This window comes from Grammomys surdaster, unplaced genomic scaffold, assembly GCF_004785775.1.
Source record: "Grammomys surdaster isolate TR1022 unplaced genomic scaffold, NIH_TR_1.0 220, whole genome shotgun sequence".
In the NCBI taxonomy this organism is placed as follows: Eukaryota; Metazoa; Chordata; class Mammalia; order Rodentia; family Muridae; genus Grammomys; species Grammomys surdaster.
Genome location: NW_021604665.1, coordinates 1,352,339 through 1,369,626, shown reverse-complemented (window position 1 = coordinate 1,369,626; position 17,288 = coordinate 1,352,339). Strand labels below are relative to the sequence as shown.

The window sequence follows — 17,288 nt, the reverse complement described above, 5'->3', positions numbered from 1 at the left end:
CATCCTGCCTGCCTATGCATTTTGGGTACCTCCCCTGTGACGCCCACCCCCAGAGCTGTATTTTTCTCTGGCTAAGATTAGAACATATTCCTTGTAAAGTATTTTTCTATGTGGGTTTTCTTAGAGCTCCCAGGAAGCACCCAGCACACCCATGGCTCCACTGCACAGGCTATTCCTGGTCTGTCTGGGGCCCACGTATAAATCTTTGTCCCACCAGGCATCACAGTGACTGGGGGGAGGTTGAGTGCTATTGGGGTGATTTTTTTAATAAAATTGGTTAAATGTACAAAGTAGGTTGTTTGCTTTATAAAAAATAACAGGCTGGCAAGGTTCAGTTTCTGTGTGAATCTTGTAGCCTCTCATTCATTCATTCATTCATTCATTCATTCATTCATTCATTCATAAAGCAGTTCATGGAGCTGAACAGATGGCTCAGTGGTTAAGAGCTCTTAGTTCTGCCAGGGAGTGGTGGCACACGCCTTTAATCCCACCACTTGGGAGGCAGAGGCAAATGGATTTCTGAGTTCAAGGCCAGCCTGGTCTACAGAGTGAGTCCCAGGACAGCCAGGGCTATACAGAGAAACCCTGTCTCAAAAAACAAACAAACAAAACAAAACAAAACAAAAAAAACCAACAACAACAACAAAAGAGGTCTTGGTTCTCTCAAAGAGGACTTGGGTTTGGTTCCCAGAAGCCACATGGTGGCTCACATCTATCTGTGACTCCATTCCCAGGGGACCTGATACCCCTGCAGGCATTAGGCACACATGTGGTACATACATACATACATATACATGCATACATACATACATACCATACATACATACATACATACACACAGGCAAAACATTCATACATATAAGATGAAACAAATATTTAAACAAGAGATACTGGCCTATCTTGGGGGCTGGAGAGATGGTCCCTTCCAGAGGACCTGGGTTCTGTTCCCAGCACCCATATCAGGCAGCTCACAACCACCCAAAACTCCAGCTTCAGACCGCCACCCTCTTCTGGCCTCCATTAGCACTGTGCTTACATACACATACCCACCACACACAGACAATAAATAAAAATAAATCTTTATAAAAACTCAGCTACTGTATATCCTAGTGAAGACAGTGTGCTGGTCATAGTCTTTTTAGTAGCCATAAAGACCAGTGAAAGAAGACAAAAATCTACTCGAACAGGGTGGCCAGGCTGAGGAAAACTGCAGCCCGGGCAGGGCTTCTCTGAAGGGGTGATAGTTTAGGACAGAAGCCAACCCTTCACAGACCTAGAGGAAGTGTCACAGGCAGGGGGCAGGGCCACAAGTGCAAAGCATCCATGGTATTACTGACTTTGGCAGGTTCTAGGGCCCAGAGGGGTGGAGGCACTGGAAACCGTGGGGTGGGATGTCTTAGTTTGTGCAGCCAGGGAATCTTTGGCCTTGATGAAGGGAGGTGCCAAGTGGGTAGCCTGGAGGTCTAGCTGTTGCTCTCAAGCCTCCAGGACCCAGGGCAAAGTAAATTCACAGGTTCTGGGGTCCAGAGAACAAGGCCAGGCCTGTGGAATGGAGGAAACTTACAGATCTAAAGGCAGATAGAAGCTGTTCCCTCTGGGTGTCAGTGCATAGAAGTGATGGCTGGCACCATCCACACAGCCTACATGCCAAGCACAGTTTTGAGCACTTTGTAAGAACTGGTGGGATCCTACTAGCAGCCTTCAGGAGAGGACTCCATACCCATTACAGAGGAGGAACCCAGGCATTAGAAGGTTAAGTGATTTACCTGAAGGCATACAGGTAGGTGTAGAGTAGAGCCAAGATCCAAACACACGCCAAATGGCTGAGACACACAAAGGCAGGCAGGCAGACACAGGCCATCAAAAAGGCCATGTGAATGTGATGGGGAGCTCTTTTAATTTGACACTGTCTGTGAAACCAGCCAGAGCAGACCCATGGTCCTCACCCACCCCAGATATGGAGAGAAGTCTGTTACCCAGGAACACACCCTTGTCTGGGGGCTTCCTCTCAGCGGGCTCCCATCCCCGTGAAGGCAAGGAACACCCTGTATATGAAAACCTGAAATCCAAAATGCTCCAAAATTGGAAACTGAGAGCATCGATACCTCAACACAGTGGATAATTCACACCTGAAATCATGTAACAACCCAGCCAAAACAAAGGAGCTGTTAGACCTGAGGGAAAACCAATTCCATGGCTGTCTGCTTAAAGCAAGCTATATTAGAACTGGCCAGCCAGCTGCTTCTCTGAAAGTCGAGGTTTCAGAGGACAGCATCTCATTGACTTTTGAGGGAAGGGTTAAGATTAAAACAACAACAACAACAACAGAACAAAACAGCAATGAGAATTTCTTGCTAGCACCTGGACAGAAGAATGAGAACCGCAGGGCTCAAGGCTGCCTGTGAGAAGTGCAAACAGTTATCATGTGCATGGGGAGGCATCCATGTATCTGGGAAGACACATTTTCATAAGCCAAGAGGGCAATCATACATCACAATTCAGTTTAACAAGGCAAAGGAGTGGGTATATTATCATGGTGTCACTAGCTCAACACAGGTTGAAAAACATGGTCTTCAGGATACGTTAGGCTTAGGAGACGAAACTTAACCGTGTAAGGTATGAAGACTTAGTAAGAATGTATAACAATGTAGCTCCTCCACCACCCTGTGGTTCTTGCTTTGGTTTCACAGCACCCAGCTGTTGGGTCAGGGTGGCTCCAGGTGATATGCTTGGCTTATAAGCACAAGGGCCCAAGTTTGATCAAAACCCATGTTAAAATGTCAGGCAGGGCTTAAGGGACAGTTTAGGGGTTGGAAGTTCTCGCTACTTTTCCAGATCAGGTTTGATTCCCAGCACCCACAGAGGCAGCTCACAACTGGTAACTCTATCTTCCAGGGACTCTGATGCCCTCTTCTGGTCTCTGAGGGCACTGCATTCACATGCACACACCAACACCAAAGGCCAGGTACAACAGTTCTTGCAATCTCATTGCTGGGGAGAAGAGACAGTGAGTCCTTGGGACTCCCAGGCCAGCCTGTTCTAATTAGCCAGCCCCAAGATAGTGTCTGAAAAAAAAAATCAAGGTCAACAAATGTTCTTAACAGCGGAGCCAGCTCTCCAGCCCCAGTGAAATCCCTTTAAAAACTGTGAAGTGCTTGCTAAAATGTAGAGGTGAACTGGCCACTCCAAAACACACCAGACGTTCTTGGATTTTAAAAAGGAAATGTTTATTGTTGTGTTACAAGGTGATTATAAACTCCTCTAAAAAAAGCAAAGATGGATTTAAAATATCAATATACATATTCATCTAAAAAGCAAAAGAGGAAAAAACCCAAACCCTGCAAAATGCGGGGTCGTTGTAATTAAACATACACAGAGCTTGTATACTGCAAGACAGGTCACACACCAAGGATCCTTCAAACACAAACGCTCCTTCCCTTCTTGGTTGGTTTCAGGTTGTGTGTGTGTGTGTGTGTGTGTGTGTGTGTGTGTGTGTATGTGTGTGTGCGCATTTGGTTTTTTTGTTTTGTTTTTTGTTTTTTACAAAAGTTTAAAATATCTTAAAAATATTTTGAAGTTTTTAAAAAATGTCCTGATGAGCCAGACATATTTCTGAAGGAGGCAAAACCCACGTTCTCAGCTTTTCTCTTGTGCTAAATACAGTCACAGTTGTTAGGGATTGGAAAGATTAATTGGTTAAAAAAAAAATGGAAACTACCATCTCATTTTGAAGCCAAATATATAACAAAATGCTCTGTCCTTCAGGGAACATGCCAGAACATGCCTGTAATGACACCACCACTCCTCCTCCCTCCCAGAGAGCATGGACAGCCAGTTTCCTATGAAGGCCTGACTCCTGGGAGATCAGCATGGAGGAGGGAAGGAGGGAGCACTGCTCTGGCTTCTGGGACGCCCCACTCCATCTCTGGGTTTTGTTGTGTGTGTGGTTTGGGACTTGATGAAGGAGGGGTGTGTACACAGAGGTATTTACAGTGTCCATAGGGACAGGGGTCTCAAGTTCGAGTGGGACTGTGAGGGGCCTTCTCTAGGTGCCTTCCTGGCTTGTGTCTGCATCTTGGAGAGAGGAACTGGGCTGGCACCTGTTAGACTGATTGCTAGAGCATTGCCTCGTCCAGAGGGGCGGGGCTGGAATGCTGTCAGCCATGGTAGTGACACCCTATGATAGAGAAAGCCCCTCCTGTGCAGAGGGGGCACATGCGGCTTTCCCCTCATGCTTTGCCATGGTCTGCATGGCTTTCCAAGGTGGGTTACGGAGCTGAGGTGAGGACTAGAGGCCAGAGGCAGAGAAGGAAAAGAAACCCTCTCAGGCTACTTCCTGCATAGCCTTGGGCTACATGGAGGTCTAAGGCCTGCCCATATACCCTGGCTAAGGCTCTCCACACTAGGGATGTCTTTGGCCCTCAGTTTCCTGTGGTACAATTTGAGGGGAGGGTGTATCAATTTCAAGTTCCCAAAGGCTTTGGAGGAGAAAGGAAGGCAGGAAGGGTGGCACGGGGCCTGAGTGAGCAGGATAGTGAGGACGGGCACGAGTGGGTATTGCTCTCAGCTCCATGAATATGGAGCAGGGGCCATCATCAGCTCTGGCCTTTGGTTAACAGGGAAGGCTTGACAGTTTACTTAGACAATGTCCTGGTCCTACCTTCCCTCTACTATGTCTTGGAGAGCCTGGAGCTACAAATGACTCAAATGTCCAATTCCACTTAGCTCACAGTGTAAGTCCCATGCTAGGCCTATTCTCCTGTTTACACAAGTGCCTTGGATTGGGCCTCTGGGGCTATCCACAGTGCCCAGTAGGGATCCTCCACTTGGGAGGTAACACAACTCTTAGGACCAAATAACATCTCCCAGGAGAGTTCTCCTGGGCCCACCTAAGGTCCTCATCTAAACCTGGCAATGTTCCTTGCTTCCTGTCTACATCTGACAGGCAGGACAGGATCTGGCCTGATCCAGGCAAGGGCTGGTTGGTGAACAGCTTAGCCCTCTCTCCAAGAGGCAGGTGGACCAGAGTCACGAGCTCGACTTCAAAATGTTACTTACATGCAGACATGAAAACACAAGCATCACAACAAGAGTTATCAGGGCCAGGGGGCTGGGTGAGAGTGGTGGGTATTGAAGACAGGTGAGGGGATGCTGTCGGGGAGTGGGCTCGGGAGGTGGCTGGCCTTCCATCCAGGCAGGGCCTGGGGACTTGGCCTGCTGTGTCTTTGGTCTAGAATTTGATCTGGGAATGATTAAAAAGGCCTTTCTCAGGCCGTTTCCAGAATGGTGCCATTTGTCTGCCAACCCAAAATACTGAAGGCTCGCCGGAGGGGTGTGCCTGGTGGGGGTTGGGGGTAGAGTAGACGGGCATGACCACAGACATTGCCACAGCTGGACTAGCCCCCTCTCCCTTACACTTCACCTGTCTTCCAATCACCCACAGTGGTTACTTTTAAGGTTCCATAGAACAAAAGAAAACCAGGGTACATTACAAGTCGGTAAAATCGGGGAAGGAGGACTCCAACACTCAAAACAGAAACAAAAACAAAAAAACACACAAAAGCAACCAGAAATACACAGGACAACAGGAACACGGTACAATCATGGGTGGCTGAGTCAACAGCCACTGGAAGAGGATTAGAGGGTCACTTGGCAGAGTCCATTGCTTTGGAGACAGAAAAATGTGTACATTTGTCAAAGAAGTTCAGGATGGCACAGTTGGGCCCAGTGGAGGCTGGGGTGAAGGTGTAGTGCCCTCTCCTGGTTCAGAAGGAAACAGCCCTGCCTGACATTGGGCAGCTCTGGAGTACTGACCTCATCTCTGTGGAGACAACTTCAACCTACAAAACTTTCCTTTGTCTTCTCTCTGCAGTTCCCTGGTGGGCAAATACCTGTCCAACAGCCAGTGCAGTGGCTTGGAAATTATCTGAGGTCACTACCAAGTTGGCTCTGTACTTAAACTCAGATCCGGTAAGATCCAGGGTCTACAGCCACTCAGAGCATTCCTTGCTGGGAACTGGATGGTTCTGGGGTGGTATCTTTGACAAGAGTTTGTCAAGAGGCAAAGAAGAAAAGTGCCTTCCTGGGGTACACTTACCAGTCTGGGGTACACTCACCCTCCTGAGCTACTAATGTCATTTGGTCCACTGGCCTCCCCTGCCCTGGCCCTCACCAAAATACATTCTTCTTGATACACCATGACTCCACTCGAATACAGCAGACAGAATACCTGAGTGTGAACCCCATTCTGAAGCCCCAGAAGCTCCTCTGGACTGGCTTCAGGCAACCATACTGAGTGCTCAAGAAAGGACACAGTTTCTACCTATGCCTGCAGAGGCTCACAGACCCAAGCCCCCTTCTCACCAGACATTCAGACATCCCATTCCTGCCTCTAATACCCACGGTGGTTCAGACAGTCCCACTGACTACCCACCCCATTACTTCAAAATAAAAGGGCAGGCATTTGGCCCTGGTACAACTGCTTCAGCAGCCCTCAGATCAATCCTTCAAGCTGAGGCTGGGTCATTATTTGGCATCTTTCTTGTTGGCTGAGAAAAAGTGAGGCCCTGCTCTCTCCTGCCCCTCAGGTCTGTTGCTAGTGGGGGCTCCCTCTCCTCAGCTGTGTTCTTCCTCCTGAACCAGCTCAGAAGGGACTACACCTTTCTTGAAGATATATCCACCATCATAGGAAAATTCCACCCAGCATTTAGTATTATTTTTTTTCTCTTTTTCATTTGTTATTGGGCAGAACTTTCTGCCAGCTATAGAAGCACCGAAGAATTGCTTTTGAAAAACGAGATCCGTTGCTGGCAAGACCAATTCAAGTGGCAAAGTGTATGACAGACTCTAAGTATATATAGTTATATGTTAAAAAAATACAAAGAAAAATTTACCAAGTTCCCATAAAATACATCGAAATCAATATGAAAGTCCATCCTCTCCCCAGGACATAGGCCCATGGGTTTTCATTTTGTACAAAATATCCCCTAAACAAAACAAAATACACATATACAGACACATACGATACACATACACACACACATAGAGTAACATTTTCTGTGACAATTAAAAAAAAAAATCCTAGTACAAATATAAAGCTCTGTAAACCTGGTCCTATGAGAATCTAACGTTAGTAAACAGCAGGAAAGCGGCGCCTGTCGCATGGCCCAAACTTCACATCATGGTCTCCACAATGACATGACTGGGTTTCATGAGTGCGCCGTTCATGAGGGTTGCTCGGGAGTGAAAGGGTGTGGCCCCTTCACGCTCCACAGCCCATCGGTTGGGCTCCCTGGGGGTTATCAGATATTTGATTCTCTGCAGAAGAAAGAGGAGGAGATCAGGAGCAGATTAGGGAGGGTCCTTCCCACCCACCTCCAAAACATCCCAAGGTACTTGCTCTATGGCATCTGGCCAACTGTCACCCTTTCTGGCCCTTTTTTGGATCTTTTAAAAATGGAGGGGAATGATACCCTGTGTCCTACAGTGATTTTCCCAGCCAACCCCTGTATTTGTGCTTACATATGGGAGTTAAGTCCCATCTCCTTGTGTTTCCCTATTCTCCCTGGTTTCTCTGACTTTCTGTTCTACAGTATGTCTTAGAGTTGGAAAACTGACCTAACACCCCTCTCCTCTAGCCCCCGCCCCCAAGAAGAAATTTGTACTCCTTGGCCTCCCAGAGCCTTCATGAGACAGTTCCTCATAGGGAGCCCCTTTCCCTGAAGGGTTGGGTCTGGGAGCCTACTGCAGGGAGGAGCCTACTGCCCTTTCAGATAGGAAACTACAGGAGGATTCTCAGACACTCTAGCCATGGAGCCCAGGCTTCTCAGTGTGGTGACTGATCGTGGAACTGGGGAGGGAAGAGCCCTAGCCCTCTCCAGGGACGATAGGAAGCCACCAGCAGAGTGGGAGTGGAAGTTGGCTCCCACCTCCTGCCTCCTGCCCACTTCCTGCCGGGTGTCTGCTCAGACTGAAATGGGCCAGCAGTTTAAAAAAAGAAAAGAAGTGAACAAAAGGCCCTCCTAGGTATTTACATCCAACCGTGGCAAATTACAACCGGGAGGGCTGCTTAAAGCCTGCACGCACCAGGCCTAGAGTTCTCCCTGGCACTGTCAAGGGACATGGGAGAAGCTGCTTGTTTAAGAAGACGTCATTTCACTGGAGAATCCACATTTCCACATTCTCTGGCGGAGGGTTGCGGGAGGGGAGGGACCAAACACAAGACCTGGTAACTCCAGGCTATGTCCCTCCCACAAACATCTGTGCTGCTTTGAGCAGGTAGACTCCTCATCGACCTAGCCTGCCTGCTCAGCTTTCAACCCTGCCCCTCTTGCATTGGGACATGGGGCTCCAAATGCAAAACGGGAAAGTGTACCCACCACTGGCAGCCACCCCGCTGTCTACTGGGAAGCACAGCCTGGTCTGGAATCCTGCTTGGGTTGGAGATCCTGATATGCCGCTTGCTACCTCAAGATTAGGTGGGCACCAGGACAGCTTGTGCTGCCAGGGGGGCTGTGGCTCTGTCTAGCTGTGGGGAAACATCCTTCCCAGCTACTCCTCCCTCCCCCAGCAGCTCACTCTGAACAAATCTGTGCACACAGGCCAAACCAGCCTCTTAGCCAGGCAGTGGGGTTTCTACCCATAATCCCAGCACTAGGGAGGTTTGAGGCAGGAGATCACTAGGAGTGTTTGAGGCCAACTTTTACTTGAGTGAGTTCTAAGCTAGCTTGGGCTATAGATTTAGATACTGTCTCAAAAACTAAAGTAACAACTACCACAACAGCAAACCATTCAGGTTTTCAAGAGATCCTACCCCAACTTAGTGACTGCTACAAAAACTGTAACCAGAACATACTTCTAAAGACCCCTGCAAAGTCCAACTAACGAATGTCTGGGTACTAATGACCTTCTAGAGTGACCGAAGTTGGCTCAGGGCACCAGGGGCCACCTGGAGGGTTCAGGGCAGGCACTGCGGCTGCCTGTGTGTCTGGAGCCCACTATTTCAGCACCAGCAACAGAGATGGTTGCTTTGACTCTGGCTTCATGGAGGGCGAGCGGGTGTGTGTGTGTGTATGTGTGCGCGTGTGTGCGTGTGCGTGTGCGTGTGCGTGTGTGTGTGTGTGTGTGTGTGTGTCCCAGCCCCACTCCTCTACACCCTAGGGAAGCTGTTGATGCCTTAGGCTCCTTCCTTGTCTCTTCTCCGCTCCTCTCCCAGCCAACACAGCCCCCTCCACAGGAGGAAGCCTGGGCCAGCTCAAGGGGGAGCCAGGGCCCCAGGACATCCTGGCTCCAGATTCTTTTTGTAAGAGAATAAAAACAGCCCAAAATAAAACTGTGGGGCCTTGGAGCTGGCCCAGGTGCAAAGGTTAAAGTAGATTCTGAGAAAGGGATTTCGTGGAAAGAGCAGGGGACTGCCAGGCCTAGAGGCTCCCACATTGTAGGAAGAATTCCTAAGGAGTCTGGGGGAAGGGAGGGGGCGCCATGAAGAGACAGGCAGTCACAGATGCTGGGAGCAGGGCAGAGGTGGTGGCACACCCCAGCACAGAGGGTGGCATGGTTGGGCAGTGTTGGGCTCCCTCTCCAGAACGTATCTCCTGCCCTGACTCAGAACAGAGATTCCCACACCCTCTAACTTGGCACATGAGGCCTCTGCCCCCTCTCTAGCCTAGCGACTGACCCTCTGTACCCCACACCAGGACCACATTCTACTTCATACTATATTGGGCACACTCCTCTTAGGTGTGAATGGCATCTGTCTGTCTGCCCATAGCATACTCCTGCCTTGGATCTCCCGCTTTTCATGGGGTGAGAGAAAACCTGGGACTCAGAGAGGGTGAGCATCTTGCCTAACGTCACACAGAAATCAACACTGTCTGTCCTCAACACTGTCTGTCCTCCACCTCCCATTGCCCATGCCCATGCTCACCACACGGAGCGGTCCCTCCGTCCGGCAGAGGAGGATGACAATGACCAAGGGGATACATATCATGGAGGAAAGGGCCAGGCCCCAGCCCAGCCCAATTGCCCAATCAGGGTACCGGTAGACTTTGTTGTAGGTCAGGGGTACATACTTGACAAGAGAGAAGATGAAACACCCCTGTGGAGAGATGGGACAGTCAGAGAGACCATAGGCATTTGAGAACAGTGTGGACTTTATCTGGGGCGGGGCCTCTCCTCTATCCTCACTATGGAGATGGGATGGTATTGTGCCTTATGGATCTCTCCAGGGCAAATCTGACCAAGTCACCTGTTCATCCTCCCCTGGTTCCCCAGGTGCTTTGGAATACCAATCATGTCAGCTCATAGCTGTGACCCTCCCTTTTCCATCTGCCCCCACCCCTCAGGGCTCTTTCTAGCTCTTCTGCATGTGCCCAGGGCTTAACAAAGGCTGTTTCCTCCTGCCCATCCTTTTAACTTCATCTTTTCTCCCAACTTCCACTCCAGTGCGCTGGCCTTACTTACCCAGGCCCCAGTTTTTCCCTCCAGAAGCAATGCAGCTCTGATATCCAGAGTTCGGCTGTTTCCCTCCCTCGTGTGAAACAGTGGTTTTCAACCTTCCTGATGCTGTAACCCTTTAGTACAGTTCCTCATGTTGTGGTGACCCCCAGCCATGAAATAATTTTTGTCGCTACTTCGTAAGTGTAATCGTGGTACTGCTATAACTCATCATGTAAATGTCTGTGCGTTCCAATGGTCTTAGGCAACCCCAGTGAAAGGGGGGAGGGCTTAGGAACCACTACTCTAGAGCATCTCTCTTTTAACACCAAATGTGGCTCTAGGTGAACTCAGCAGGTTCACAATAAATGCCAGAGGCATGGATGAGAGCCGGGCAGCCAGGGGCCTAAATGCCATTATCTCTCAGCACACTGGTCTGGTCCCAGTGACAGGATGTAGATCTGACCTTGTTCCTGAAGAGAACAGTGGGATGAGGCCTGAACCCTAAGCTGTGTGGAGTCTACCTTTGCCTATGAGAGGGGCTCTGGCTCTGGAGGAACTGCCCTGTATCCTTCCTTCTCCTCAAAAAGTGAGGCACCCCAGGGAATGCCATGGCAAAAATGATCCAATACTCACTGCCTCAGACAAGGTCTGATGGGAGACAGTGGTGCATGGTGGGAACAGGTGGCCCACGGGGCTTACCCTTCTCTGTTGCTTTCTGCCTAGAAAGCTGCAGCTGCTTGAAGTGAGCCCCAGAGGTGGGTGACTCTGGTCTCTACCTAGCCTTTCCAGTAGGGGGCCTCATTCTGCCACCAGAGTGCAGTCCACCTCTGGTCCAGAGGGTAGGAAATCAGCAGTTAGTGTGAGAGGGACCCCAGGCACAAGCCTGGTGTGAAAAATGACAGGCGTACTGGCCCAAGCCAGGCTGACTACAACTCTACCTAGGTTGGGCATCCAGTTGCTGTTTGTGGTCTCTTGACTTTGTTGGGGGATGTATGTTCCAAGAGCCACAATCACGTTCATCAGATTCCGAACTGTCATCTGCACTGAGGTCCCACATCAGGGTATCCTTGTCACAGAGGTGACAAGGTGAGGTAAAGAGACTGAGGCCCAGACGGAAGAGTGAGTTAGCGTGTTTACTAGGTCTGGCCTAGGTCACAGGAGAGGGGACTTGTTCATCACTAAGCACTGGTTTTTAATTGAAAGACATCTGGACTCCCCAAGGTGCTGACCAGGAACGGTAGAACAGGTAGAAGACCCACACATGAAGATCCCTAGGGCGTCGGCCAGGATCTGCTATGACAGAGCAATGGTTCTCACAAGCAGAGTCTCAGAGATGGTACCCATGCAAGGCCAGCTCCAAGGTGGTGGGCAGAGGACAGCAGCCTGGCCTAGCATCCCTGACACTGCCCTTCCTGTTTCTCTTCTTCACAAACTCTTATTGGTCTTACAAGACCCTATGCAACCAAGGCAACATAGAGCAACCTGCCTCCACTGTCACAGGTATAGCTGAAGCTGGCTTTATTAGAGCCCGCAGAACACAGGAGATCACAAGGTGAAAATATCAGGCTACTTACAACACAGAGAGCTGGAGTGATGACAGCCCAGCTGTACTTCATCCAGGGCCCAGGCCGATAGCCAATCATGTCCTCAATACCGTCATATAAGTTATCACCGCCTACAAGAGATAGCAGTGGGTCCCCAGTGACTTGGTAGCCAAAGCCAGAATAGCCCTGGGGAACAATGCAGCAGGGGTCACCACCTCTAAGCAACGGGCCTGTACTCCACACCAAGCATGGCCACGTGACACTCAGTGCAGCTGGGTACCTGCATTTTGCTGGAAGTCTTAGACAGAGCCCACATCTTAGTGTGGCTGATCTCACCTCTCTAAGAGGTCAAAATGGACCATTTCTGGGCCAAAGAGTAGGTCACCCTAGGTTAGAGGTGACAGTGTTATATTTATAGTGACATGTTTACATCTTGTGCCTTCAGTGGGATTATCTGTGACATGCTCAAGGAGTATCCTGGAGTGAACATTCCAGACAAGGGAAGCTTTTCCATTATATTCTCTGCCCAAATGAACAGCTTGAGAAAGGATGTACAAATACGAATACTCACCATATATCCAGGCAATAACAAAACATTCAAAGAATGCAACCCACAAAAGGCATACACCACTAGCTGCATAGTAGTCAAAGAGTTGAAACACATACATGCCACCCTGTGAAGGAAAAAAAATCAAAGATAAAGTTGGTTTGTTATGTGGTCTCGAATTCCCTTCATATATAAAGAGCTATGGCAAATGAATACATTTTTTAACACCAAAGAAAAATGGTCATAAGCTAGGATGACCAAATATAGGTACCTTTAAAAAAGAGAGAGGGAAAGAAAGAAAGAAAGAAAGAAAGAAAGAAAGAAAGAAAGAAAGAAAGAAAGAAAGAGAGAGAGAGAGAGAGAGAGAGAGAGAGAGAGAGAGAAAGAAAGAAAGAAAGAAAGAAAGAAAGAAAGAAAATGTAAAATATTCAGAACCAAGTATGGTGGCTCATAGGCTAACAACAAATACTCTAGAAGTCTAGACAGGTGAATTATTGTGAGTTCAAATTCAACTTCATTTTTGACAAAACACACAGGGTTGGGGGAGAGAACAACACATCTAAGCAGCACAACAAGTCACAAAAGTCTACACACAGGGCATCTTAAAACCAAGTGTGCCCAAGTCACGGGAACCAGTGCTTGGTGAATAGAGGTTGTCTGACTTTAGAGGGATTTTTTTAATGCTTTATAACCTTTATTTTTATTTTATGTGAATAGACGTCGTATCCACAAGTGTGTCTGTAGACCATGTATATGTTGGGTCCCCAGGAATAGAGTTTCAGACAGTTGTGAGCTGCCATGTGGGTGCTGGGAATTGAACCTAGGTCCTCTGGAAGAGCAATGAATGCTCTTAACCCCCAAGACATCTTTTCATCCACAGAGGGGGTGTTCTTACAAGCACTTCCCTAAAAGTTTCTTTTTTTGGTAAAGAAAAGTGAAACCCTGAACAGGGTTTGGGTAGTGATTGACAGCCTTCTCCTAGAGACTTCAGGCATGTCAGTGCACAGGGCGCAGGAAAGCATGCTCTGGGGATGCCAGGCTCATGCCTTCTTACCTGCCCTTTTCCATCTACTGAAGTCTCTAGCCTTCAACCTTTCTATTCCCTTCTGCTCCTGGCTTCTTTTCCTCCTAAAGAATGGTCCCCGCCCTCTGGGAAGAGCGTACACTCTCCTCAGCCGATACCCACACAAATGGTAGAGTACTTGCCAAGCAAGTGCCACGATCTTGGTTTGATCACATCTTAAAAAGGGGATATGGGGGAAGCTGCCTGATCATCTCGAAGCTGGACAGAATAGGGATTGGGAGCCAACCTAAAGGAGGTGTGGTAAGGGAAACCCCAATCCCCAGGCCCCTCCCCCAGCTGCAGCCTCCCCTGTGGCCTTGAGAAATACAAAAGTAGGAAGAGAAAAATCTCACAGCACCCAGAGTAGCAGCCACCTACCTCCGTCACCATCGTCAGCCCCAGCAGGTAGCTGATGCTACACACAATGGCGATGAAGATTTCCCGACGATAACCCTTCCTTAGGAAGGACGGGTAAAGATCAACCAAGGATGTGATCTGTCCTTCGACTTCAACAAACTGAGGGGAAAGAGGGAGAGAGAGAAGGGGTAAGGGGGCTCAATGCAAGCCTGGAGCTCAGAAGGAGGGCTGGGCTACTCAGGGTGGGATCTCATGAGACCCACCTGGGAATCCATGTAGCCAGACCCTGGGCTGTGTAGGCAGCCACTGTAGTCTGTGATCCAAGCAACTCAGGAAGTAAGACTGTACTCAGGCCATTCCCACCCTTATCACTGGAGACTCTGGAGGGAGCCGCTGTTTCTCTAGGAAGCCAGGGCCAGTTCTCTGCCCTGACACACTTGAGAGGAGGGGTGTGGCCATGACAGCATCCCTCCCTTTGTCAAGGCTGATGCTACACACATTAAAGCAATGCCTGCCTAACCCAGCCTTTCACAGGGGCTGCTCAGTTATAGTATGGTAAGGTCAACCTTTGCACTAACCAGTTGGGAGACTCTGGGCAAAGCCTGGCCTCAGTTTCCCCATCCAGAGCACTAAAGGTACTTCAGGTCTGACTCACATGGTGATTTAACCCACCAGAAATCTCGTGATCCAGGAATCTGTTGGTTTCAGACATAAAGAAAATTCTGGAACACACACACACACACACACACACACACACACATGCATATCATGTTCTAGGATGATTATCAGTTTTTCTAAATCTTTCCAATCTTGTACCTAATGATTTATCTTGGAAACTGTGCTATGTCCCTATGCAAAAGATCTGTCTTGTCTTTTAACAGCAGCATAAAACTGCACCCTCTGGACACATCACCTTTCACCTCACCCATGATATCCTGGCAACAACATTCAGTCTTTAGGCATGAATATACAAGTCTGTAACAAGGTCTTGGCAGTAGTTGGGGGTTTGAGGGCCACAGAAGTACTTAAATAAGAGGAGTGGCACCCAGACTGCTCTGAGTCATTGAAAATTTTAAATGCTAAAGGCTGGGCATGTAAACACCTGGCGGAGTGCTCACCTAGCAGGCAAAGGCCCGGAGTTTGTTCTGTAGCACTGCAAAAACAGGCACAGTGGTACACACTTGTAATCCCAGCAATCAGGAAGTAGAGGCAGAAGGCTAGGACATTTTCAGAGTCAGACCTGACTGAATTTGAGGCCAGTCTGGTCTACATGAAATACCATCTTGAAATAAAAAACCAAATAGGTTTGGGGACAGAAGTTCCTCAGGTATTCCTATGAGACAGATCCAACCATGGAGGCCTTTGGGAGATGGTGAGGGAGTACGAAAAATGAATGTAATCAGAGAGAAGATCTCTTTCACGCGCTCTAAGGGACAGAGAGAAAATCCCTTTCACGTGCCCAAAGGTACAGCACTCTGAGGCCAGAATTCAGAGGCAAGATGACCAAGAGGCTCTTAGGTAGAGCTCTGAGACGGGGTAGACCTCATGACCTGAAAAGCAGCTGAGTTGTGGCTAACAGGCAACCCCAGTGCCTAGCTACAAAAATGAGTTAAGACGAAAGGCTATGAACCAGAGCTGAAATCGTTTTTCTGGCTACAGAAAGGGCACAGGGAGCACAGCAGGGACAGGAACCATGTATAAAAGTCTGGGTGCAGTGGGCTGGGGAAGAGCGTGCGTCTAGCATGGGCCAAACCCTGGATCTCATGCCCAGCACTACAAATAAGAAAACTGTTGGTACAGGGCATGGGGATCAATGCCAATTGAACTGCACATGGGAAAGAAAATTTGCCATGCGACACCAGGCATGTGGTGACATCTCACACAGTGGGACTCTCTGCATCCCAATGTGGATCTATCTTCTGCAAAGCTCTATGTCTCCAGGTTCTGAGAACCATGACTGGAGACCAGCTGTCTCCTATTTCCTGGTCCACTTTTACTTGAGTGATGATACCATCAGGCCATTTAAGCACCAAACTTTGGGAGCCCTGATCTACAAAGCAGGGTAGAGGAGAACATCCCAAGGCAAGCTTTTACAGCACCCCCAGATTCTTCTCTCAGCCTATGGCTCAGCCTGGAGTCACACATCCTGCACTGAGTCCAGGTTCCCCCACTCCCAGCCACTTGAGAGCCTGCAAGGCCTATTTGGAGCCCTGGAAGATGTCAGGATGTCACGCTTAGCCACTTATTAACTTGTGTTTTTGTTTTCTTCCTCCCCTCTGAGCCTGGAAGATGTTCTAAAAGCCTCTAAAAGGCCCTGCATGGGGTCTGCTCCCAGGGCCAAGCGAGCTCTCAGAGCAGAAATCATTAACAGAACCTTGATTGTTTACAACAGTGTCTGCCCATCACCAACTCCAACAAGGATCTGTTTTTCTGGTTTAGAGAAGTTTTTGCTGTCTTCTCTGTTAATCTGACTCCCTCGGCTGCCAAGTCTTGCTCTGTGATCCTGACCTTGCTAGCTGCCTCCCCTCTCTAGACTCGTTCACCTCTACTGGATCTATGTCCCCAGGGACCCATACTGTCAGAGCCGTTGGAGGCCATGTCCTTGGAAAGAGTGATGAGGAGCTTCAGAGTCTCCAGACCTGATCTCACAGCCTATTTAAATCTGATGAACTTTTCCCAAGTATCTGGACTTGAAACCCACGACACACAGGAGTCTCTCCTGCCTTCCCAGTCTCTCCAGCTGCCTTGAGCCCATGGCCACCTGTCCCCCTCCTACATACCACAGTCTCCCTCCTGGAGTTTCAAAATATACTCCACAAAAAGAAAGTAACTTCAGAGAGAGGGACACCCAAGCCCCCATGAATCTCACAGACACCCGAATTCTCTATACCTGGCACTGAGCCTCGTGCTCCACAAACTGTACCCATTAGCCAGGATGAGGAAACTGAGGCTCAGAGGAAAGAGATGGATGTGGCCAGTGTCACACATAATGATGTTACCTCTCCTGAGCTAGATGCAGGCTTGCTGTCACCAACACTTCCTGGTGCTGAACTGCTACCTATGGAACCCTAGCAGAGGGCTGGCAGGATGTAGTCAGGAGCATTGGAAAACGGCTAAGGCATGGCTCAGGGTAGAGTGGGTGCCTGGTACATGTAAAGCCTTGGGTCCCACCCAAGAAATAAGATGAAGTACAGATTGGGGAGATGTTATAGCAATTAGGAGGGGGATGGCTGGCTTGAACCAAAAGCAGTCTGCCAGATGTGGTTCATCTTTTCTGGACCTACTTGGGACTGTGGTGACCCAGACAATGATTGACACATGCTGTGACATCTGTACCTCT

General features: G+C 48.9%; 1 protein-coding gene across 2 annotated transcripts in view; it reads right to left on the bottom strand.

Moving 5' to 3' along the window:
• Positions 1 to 3,205: 3,205 nt before the first annotated feature.
• The window catches only part of Slc6a6 (solute carrier family 6 member 6), a 75,774-nt gene continuing 61,691 nt past the window's right edge, over positions 3,206 to 17,288 (bottom strand). For both annotated transcript variants that reach the window (XM_028773000.1, XM_028772999.1), the window contains 5 exons: positions 13,970 to 14,107; positions 12,553 to 12,655; positions 12,012 to 12,112; positions 9,926 to 10,096; positions 3,206 to 7,317 (listed from right to left, as the gene is read on the bottom strand). In XM_028773000.1, the coding sequence (XP_028628833.1) occupies positions 7,174 to 7,317; positions 9,926 to 10,096; positions 12,012 to 12,112; positions 12,553 to 12,655; positions 13,970 to 14,107 (657 nt within the window). In that variant the 3' untranslated portion in view covers positions 3,206 to 7,173. The remainder of the gene's footprint in view (positions 7,318 to 9,925; positions 10,097 to 12,011; positions 12,113 to 12,552; positions 12,656 to 13,969; positions 14,108 to 17,288) is intronic.